Source organism: Poecilia formosa, unplaced genomic scaffold (genome assembly GCF_000485575.1).
Source record: "Poecilia formosa unplaced genomic scaffold, Poecilia_formosa-5.1.2 Scaffold13, whole genome shotgun sequence".
Lineage (NCBI taxonomy): Eukaryota > Metazoa > Chordata > Actinopteri > Cyprinodontiformes > Poeciliidae > Poecilia > Poecilia formosa.
The window spans coordinates 4,305,247-4,314,262 of record NW_006799952.1 but is presented as its reverse complement, the minus strand read 5'-3'; the positions used below and the strand labels follow the sequence as shown (position 1 = coordinate 4,314,262).

At 36.7% G+C, this 9,016-nt stretch overlaps 1 protein-coding gene and 1 long non-coding RNA gene across 2 annotated transcripts in view; one reads left to right on the top strand and one right to left on the bottom strand.

The window, feature by feature from the left end:
- Positions 1-6,193, bottom strand: part of LOC103133831 (high-affinity choline transporter 1-like) — an 11,552-nt gene extending 5,359 nt beyond the window's left edge. Inside the window, exons 1-7 of the mRNA XM_016668225.1 lie at positions 6,188-6,193; positions 5,866-5,971; positions 5,651-5,764; positions 4,716-4,871; positions 4,319-4,467; positions 2,819-2,996; positions 11-114 (exon numbers count right to left, since the gene is read on the bottom strand). Coding sequence (XP_016523711.1) covers positions 11-114; positions 2,819-2,996; positions 4,319-4,467; positions 4,716-4,871; positions 5,651-5,764; positions 5,866-5,971; positions 6,188-6,193 — 813 coding nt within the window. The remainder of the gene's footprint in view (positions 1-10; positions 115-2,818; positions 2,997-4,318; positions 4,468-4,715; positions 4,872-5,650; positions 5,765-5,865; positions 5,972-6,187) is intronic.
- A 1,501-nt stretch (positions 6,194-7,694) lies between these two features.
- On the top strand, positions 7,695-8,164 carry LOC107835564 (uncharacterized). Its single transcript, XR_001661359.1, has 2 exons — positions 7,695-7,782; positions 7,972-8,164. It is a non-coding gene; the product is annotated as an uncharacterized LOC107835564 (long non-coding RNA).
- Positions 8,165-9,016: the final 852 nt, after the last annotated feature.

Genomic DNA, 9,016 nt, shown 5'->3' with positions numbered 1-9,016 from the left:
TGCCTAGCACTGCCACCCAGGTGGGTGTGAGATGCTGCAGAGATAGAGGCAGGATCTTCCCTGCATCTCCACGTTCAAAAGGAGGGGGAAGACCGTATGCAGTCTGGTTCCAGTCTGAGGGAAAGGAGTAGAGGGATACATCCAGTTGAAAAAAAAAGACATTTACATACACTGTAGAAAAAACATCTAACCATTGTTTTCTTTACTGTCTGTTATGAAATCAAACAAAATTTCTCCTGTTTTATGTCAGTTAGAATTACCAATATATATTTTTTTCTAAATTCTAGAATAGAGGGAGAATTGTGTAGGGAACACATGTAAGGTCCCGTTTACACCACAACGATTTCGGGTGAAAACGGAGGAGTTTTGTTGCGTTTGTAGTGTACATTTACACAAAACCACCGAATGTTTTCTCTGACAATGGCACAGATTGAATACGGGTTCCAGAGTGCGATGTTTCTGAAACATACCGATGTCCGTTGTTGTGTAAAGAGAGAAAATGGATCTTTTCTTCCAGAGAATCCCCAGCTCATGCAAAGTATGACGCAAAACATAGCTGCTTCCTACAATCCACAGAAGAAGAGAAACTACTCACAATGCTGGTATTACTACAATTCGTGTTTCCCCATCAGATATGGTTCCCTCAGCGTCTCTTCACCGCTCTGCACCGCGCATGTGGCAAAATACACGGCTGCTTGTTCAGCACTCTTATCTAGAGAACTACGGACCAGCCCCGGCTCCAGACGAGTTTAACAGGGGGGGCGGGCATTGACTTATTTTGGTGGGGCACAATGAGTCTACGTGGCTGAACATAGACAACAACATCAATAGCCTACACTTGTTAGCAACGAATTAAACAGTTTTAACTGCTGAAAAAAGTGACAGAGGACATGGATATGGGAAGTGTGGAAGCTCCTATTGTATCAAACTGATATAGGAATAACAGACTGTTGGCCATTCCAAGGTAGAAACAATAAACAGCTTCCAGGGGAATCAATGTCCCCTGCAACAATGTCCCCCAAGGGCCGCCCATGCCGCCGGGCCCGCTACGGACACCGTGAAAGCTCAAACAAGGTGTTTCAACAAAGTTATCCCACTTTTTTCAACTGCTTGCCCCCTAATTAGATGCACATAGTGCATGTTTTCTCCCAGTCTATGGGAGAACGGTACCTGATGGGGAAATGTGAATCCACGTGCCTTCAATTTCTTCAGTTTCAAAGAACGTAGCACCAACTAGGCGCGGCAAGAGCATTACACGTTTTCGATGTGTACCGTTACTGTGTCTGATAGGTCTACATAAAATATCATTAAAAGTTGTGTCATTAGTGTTAAACACACAATATTGTTGACAGATGATGGGTGTTGTCATTCAAAATTATCTTACAATTTTTCCAAAAATGTGTGTACATAAACTTAAAAATGACATTATTTACAGAAGGACACTTCATGACAATAGTCACAAGCATTCATGAAGATTCCTTTGTGTTTATAACAGGTGTTATGTCACAATTGTGACGGTTTCATGTCAGTCAGTCTTATGGCTCACTACAAGTCACTACAAGCTCCACTGTTTGAAGAGACTGGTAGATATTTTTGAGTCAACACATTATGCACAGTCTGTAGCATCTACAAACAAGTTAGAGAATGCACAGAAAAGAATAACAACCCATTGTCCTCAACATAGAGTGCTTAATTTAAAACTTGATAAACCCCTGCTTTTGAGTTCTCACCTAGAACTCAAAGAGTTGGAGGGGAGGAAAAAGGGCAAGCGAGAGAGGGAAAGGGACGGGACAAACAGCATACATTGATTCAACATTGATTACCAGTTTTTCCCCAACCCTGGTTCTCAAAGTAAACTATACTGCATGTTTTAGATGTTCCCCTGATTCAACACATCCCATTTAGATGATTGCAATTCAGCAAAACCCTATTAATCAGCCATCAATTGAAATCATGTGTGCTGAAGCAGAGGAATGCCAAAAAACTTGCAGAGCAGTGAGCCTTGATGACCAGTGTTGAAAAACAGTGGATTAGACCTTGACATTTGATTGTTTGATGGAACACACACTATAAATCATTGACCTTACCCATAAATTCAACCTTTTGGATCTTAATTCAACATCTTTAGAAAAACCTGTTAATTAAAGCAGTTGTTAAAACGTTTAAACGGTAACAGTTATTAAAACTGCCTTAACAGGTTTGTAACTGTAACTGAAAACATCACCTAGATGCCACATTTGCCAGAGCAGTGTGTCAAACTGGTTTGTTTGTAGATTGCAAACAGACATTTCAACATTAGTTAATTGGCTAGAATTGGATAATTGCTTGATGCACTGTCAATCGTCGACCTTAACCAAAAGTCAACCTTTTCTGAACATAAATCAACATTGAATTACCATCTCTTCCTATCTGAGAACACAAATGCCAAAATTTATACTGTGTCGGTATTATAAACGTAAGGTCACAGATACATTTCCAGGAATGCTTCATATACCTAAGGCATGGCTAATAATTAAACATATTTTCTTTCTTATGCATAACTATACTGACTGCTGTCATTCATGGCCTTAGCACATTTTAGTAGTTCTATTGTAAAAGGGTCTAAATGCAAAAATATTCACTCTGATGTCAATCTGTCAAAGACTAAAACCATTTATTTTGTAAAGGTAAAAAATATTATTTCTCATACTTTGTCTTCAAAAAGTGAGCTTCTGTTTAACTTGAACTATGAATATTTGTTGGTGTCTAAACTAAACTTCTTTGTCTAAACTAAACTTCTTTGTATAAAGCTGCTTGACCTAAAGTGAAATGTATTAATTTATGTTTTTTTTTTTTGTTTGTTTTTTTACGAGGAGCAGCATCTCATCAACCCATTTTCCAGCATCTGCCAGCTCCAGGTGTCCCATCCATGCATGTTCATGTGTTTGGTTGAGTGGGAGTGTTTGTGAGATGGGAGTTACTGCTGGACTAAGCACCATAAAAGGAACACAGATCCACTGAAAAAGACAAAACACAGACTTAGTAAAATAATTAACACTGTCAGACTAGCCAATCAATATTTAATTTTCTTTAAGCTAATATACTATTTTAACTATAATCTTTGAACTATTCATAAATCCTACTCTCCCTATTTTCAGTCATATGTTACCCTATAATCTATGTTTATCCTTGTTTATTTTTATCTTTATTAACCTTACGTTTGTTCCCTTTAAGTCACAAGCAGCAACTATAACAATACAATTAATGGGGATGAAAAGCAAATTTAAGACAACATTGTTGCTTGGCTTTTATTTGACTTTCAGTAATTTAAGTTATTCATTTCAACATCACCTTACATGAATTATATTAGCAGTTTTATTTAACTGTTAAATTGGCCTTGCGCAAATTTTAAATGGATGCATTTGGTGTACTTTTTTGCTTATGTTGTGATTAACAAATCTTTACACCAGTTTTAAATGTAGATTTAATATATTTATATTTTATTCATGTATCTATTATGCTGTTTGTTTTACCAGTATTATCAATAGTTCATCTATGTTTCTTTGAATTTCTTTTAGCGATCTTCAACGTCTCCTCACCATCATCATTAACACAGTCGCGTTTCTCAGTCCTTTAAAACATCATCATACCTGTTAAAACTCAATTCCTTCTATAATTCTAAAATTATTTACCTTATGTAAACATTTAGTATTTCTGTGTTGAGCGTGACAAGTACACTAGAAAAGACTGACTGATTTATGGCATTTAATAGATAATATGATGGGCTCCCTGATGGCAGGGAGCCCATCATATTATGTCACATTAAAGAGCATGAGGTGGCACTGCTGACTTTGAAAAGTTTTCTAAATTCCTCAAATCTCAAAGTACTTTTCAAATGGTAGAACAGAGAACCTACTTGTTCCACAAAACGTTACTGGTTCAGTACTGTGGAGCATCAAATGGGAAGTGAAAACTGCCTTTATGCAAAAAATTTCTTGGAAAAAAGCTTTTTTATAGAGTCTGAACATGTAAAATTTCTTACCTGCAGAACAAAAGCCAAACTTTGACTTTGACTGAAGCAGGATTTTAAGATAAAAGAATAATATAATCAGGAATGCCACCTTTCTCTTTTTAATCAAACGGCGTTGTGCTTTATTAATTAACTTGTAGTTGCATGTTAGACCTTTTTAATTTCATTCATATTTTCTGAAACTAAAACTTTTATTAGGGAGGATTATTGGAAATTTGTGTAGTTAAAGTGTGCAGTTTTTAGTGATACTTAGAACGTATTATTATACAAATAAGCTATTCTGAAAATAGTTTTTTTTTTACTTCTTACCAGGCTCACAAACAAAAAACAAAGCTGGAAAATATCAGTGTATGCAACTGAATACAGGCCTCCTAAAAGTGTGTAGCTGATGGAGACAGCTGCTGAGATGATGATGGAGAGGATAGCAGATATCCCAAGAATTATGCTCATTTTGCCACCTGAAACAAAATAATAACATATTTAGTCAGAGATAATATAATCCACAATTGTTAAAACTGGCAACAAAATTGGATTCACTTAGGCTTCTTCTTTCTATTTGAGAATAGTTGCACCTCAAAATATTGAAGACAGATAACAAAAACGAACAACACTATTATCACAAAAATTATGCAAGAAAGTATTAAGAATGATCTTGGTTTTTAAATTACACATTTTCTCAAAAAGAAAGAGACAAAAGATTATTTACCCAAAGCAGCAAGGATGCAGGCAACCCATAACACATCACTGAACAAAGCGGGAAGCATAATTATTGCAGTGAATATGTTACCATAGCGAATCTGAAATGGGTCCAGCATTGTCACGTAACGCTTTGACCTCATAGGTCTTGCAAAGAACAGTCCACCTAAAACCGAACATGAAGAGACAAACTACATTTACAAAGCTAGATGAGAGAGGAAATTTGTTTTCTGTCAATACATAAGCCTGTCTAAACACGTCCTCTCTCTGAAAACACGCTTCCTCCTAAGACCTGTTAGATTTCTATGTAAGTACTGCCATCATCTCTATCCATTCCCAATGCAGCTACAGGTGTAAAAACTGACTGACCAAGTAGAGATTTCTACTCTGGTGAGATTTTAGTGCTTTGGATTTTACTAAAAAACTTCACAGTAAAGCTCAGTGGAGTGAGAGTGCAAAGCTTTTTTAAATTGGTTGAAGATTCCCAGTATTATATTTCAGCAATCTCCCCATTTAAACTCACCCATAATTAAGATTTTCTAATGCTCGTTATTTTAACAGATCATAAATTGCACAATCCTGTTTGCAAGCACTGATATTTGGAATAAAAACAATAACATGTAATTGGTTTTGATTAAGACTTATGGACTTATATGAAGTGTCGGTCCCAGTTTAATACTTCTCTGTTTGAAGCAGCAACATTCCTGCAGGAAGCAGGAGAAGTGAGCCGTATCATCAGAGGAACAATTTTACTTAAACAGCATTGCATTTGAATCATACATGACAGAGCAGGGTAAATAAAGGACTATGGGTAACTAATTATTTAGACTACACTCAAACATTAAACTTATAGTAGTTTGATAATATATTCATTCATACCAGTCATATTAACCTTCATTTGTGTGCCATTATAAAGATATAAGATTGATTGGTTTGTTTACTTACTCAACAAAAAATTTATAGCAAATGCAGGGGGTCCCAGTGCCCAGACAAGACCTTGAGTAGGAGAATAAACAGTCTCAGCGGTTCCCATAATGTAACCGCCACCGACCCATGTTGCTAAAAGCAAAGAAAAAAAAACTAAGAGGATGAGAGTAAAACCTGGAGTCATGGAGCATAGACGGTAGTTGCCCTTTCATATTTAAAATCAAAGACTCTACCTGTCATGGTAAAAACACCAACCGGACACTGATGTTGCGGCCGCCAATGATGGAGATTTCGCTCGCTGGTCCAGCACGTCTTCTCCACTTCCTTGGCGTTTCGAGACTCAAATTCCCAGGATTAAAATATAAAAAATGACAGACACGAGTCCAGGACATTATACTCAGCCCCAGACGAAGGAGGGGCGGGGAATCAACTTTTTGGGGGGCAAAATGAATCACAGCTGAACATAGACAACTACACCAGTAGCCTACAAGCTACTTGTTAACAAGCTTAAGGTGCTGTACTGATATTAGCTAATCATCTTTTAGCTAACATTACCTGCATTAAACAGCTACTCAACTCAGTCGGTTAGTTTGGGGGGAAAACTGTGAAACGTTCTTTGCGTTTTGCTGGTTTGCTGCCATAATTCTAACACACCTGCTAGCTCTGCACAGCAGCAGGTCTCATTCACTGCCGCACAAGTGTAAACCTAGCGCGAGCGTAGCGCTCACGTTGCGTTTAATGGCGGCTCGGAAAAACAGGTTAAGACATGTTAACAACGGATTAAACAGTTTTAACTGCTGATAAAAGTGACAGAGGACACAGATATGGGAAGTGTGGAAGCCCCTACTGCATCAAATTGACAGAGGAATAACAGAGTTGGTCATTCTAAGGTAAAAACCCGTTCATGGTTTTAATAACGTTCATGGGTTTTTTTGTTGTTTTTTTTCATCTAGACGGCTTCCCCCCCCCCTGCAATGGCACGGCGCCCCCCGTAGGGGGCGCGCCACACAGTTTGTGAACCTCTGGCCTAAGGTGAGTGAGGCTTTCATCAAGGCAATATGAGGCTACATCTGAGTTCCTTTGTGATGTTCTAATGAATTTGGGTTACACCCAAATTGCTTAGCAAAATATTACTCATGACTAATGAAAAGCTCTATTAGTTTTTCCTCCAGATGTTTCCCCCCACCAGAATGATATCACTCTTCATAGAAGCAGTTTTCGTATAGTCCCTGAAGGAGAAATTTGTTTCAATCCCCACTTCTGAATTAAATGGGGAATCAGATTTGATTTGCCAATCAGATTAAGGATTTCCTAATCAATTATGGATTGAAATCACTATGATGATTTCCCAATCAATCAAGAAGTAAATTACTAGAGTAAGTTACTACAAGTAACTGCATGCAAGTGAATAAATACAGTACTTTTGAGAGCTTAGCTATTCTTAGTTTAATTGTAATTTGTTTGTTTTTTTTGCAAATAAATATTGTTTAACATTTAAAGTGAATGGAAACAGGGGGTTGGTTAAAAATTTGGATCATTCATTTGTTACTGATGGTCTCTTCAATCCAGTAATCACTTCTATTCATTAAATTTTCAAACATCATTTACATAAATTAATTAATTAAATCAAGACGGCATTATTGTGTTCCTCTAATGTAGAGGCAGTAGTAGACCCAAAAAGATGCAACTAAGGAGCAGATTTAGAAGTACTGTACATAGAAAGTTACAGCTCAGTTTTTAACTGTGCTTAAGTAAATAAAAGAGAGAAGTTTAAGTACATGATGAGAGTGGAACTCCTTCCTAAAGATGAAAATACATCACAGATTTCAAAAGAAAATAAAAACGGGAGACCGCGGATAATAAGGTAAAGGTGAAGGCAACTTTATTTATATAGCACATTTTCAGCAACAAGGCAATACAAAGTGCTTTACAGAATTTAAAAGGAAATACGAACAACATAACAAACCAAAGAAAAGAGCAAAAGAAGAAAAAGCTAATAATGTTGATCCAAAGTAAAAAAAAAAACAAAAAACTAGATACTCCTATTCGGAATTGGTAGATAAGTATAAGTAAGTCTCCTCTGGTCTAATTCCTTTTCTGGGTTGGGAGAACAGGAGTCTAAAAAGTAGTTACTAAGGTAGTTTTTCTGGGTTCCAAGTTCTAATCCCTGTTATGGGTTGCTAAATCAGTGTAAGTATCTTCTGGACTTCTGAGATGCTAGATAAGTATAAGCATTCTCTGGACTTTCTAAGTGTGCTCTAAATTTGTAAAAGTAATGAGTGCTCCACAGTTTCTAATAATAAAAACTAAATGTTCCTGTTCTGGAAGAATTTTTCTAGATTCTAACTTTATTCTAATTCTTTTTCTGGGTTGCAATACTAGGAGTCTCTCTGCATCCAAATAGTGAGTACTCTACAGTTTCTAATATAAGCTAAAGAGTGACTAATAAACTAGAGTCTCTGGATTCCAACTTTGTTCTCATTCATTTTCTGGGTTAAAAGTGAGTACTCCACAGTTTCTAACAAAATAAAATAAAAAAGAGGAAAGGACACATTAAGGCACATGGCAACATTCAGACAAAACAAAGGGCAAAACAAAGATATGAGTGAAGGCGGCGACATCACAGGGCCATGAAACCACGTGACTCAGCCTTCCGGCAGAAGTCCGACCAGATGTTGTTATCAAGGAATGTCCTTGGGAGTGCTCAGCTCCACAGCTGCATGGATAATAGGAGGGGGTGAGGTGGGAAGGCGCGTTATGTTTACATATCTTCAAGGAGATTGGAAATATGCAGCCCTTCCAAAGCTTAGGTCAAGGAAGGAGCAGAGGAAATAGCGCCCCCTTCACTTCCGGAGTGCAAAGGTCCCATTTCCAAATAAGGTATGACTGCCAGTGGTCAGTCCCGCCCCTTTCTGTTTGCTGCAGTGATATGGCAAGCCATTTTAACATAAATTCGGTTTTACCGCCTTACATTCCAGATATCTCAATTGTTTTGTGACTAGACGTTTTAGCTTTTTAAGATATCTCTAATTATATTTTGACTAGACAAAATAACTATTTGATATATCTCTAATTAAATTCTGACTAGTTGCAGATTTACCATTGACTTGTATCAATTCAAGATATCTATAATGAATTAGCCTACTGACTATCTGGAATACACATTTCAGATATCTACAATTAAATTATGACTAATTATAAAGTAAATTCAAGATATCTTGATTTTGGTTTTGACTAGTCATAATTCTAATTAAAGATAAATCGAATTACTCCATAATTCAAGATATCTTAAATGTATTTTTGGATAGGAGATATATAGTTTTGACTAGTGAAAACTAAATTATAGATATCTTAAAGGCAAATAATGACTAGACAAAACTAAAT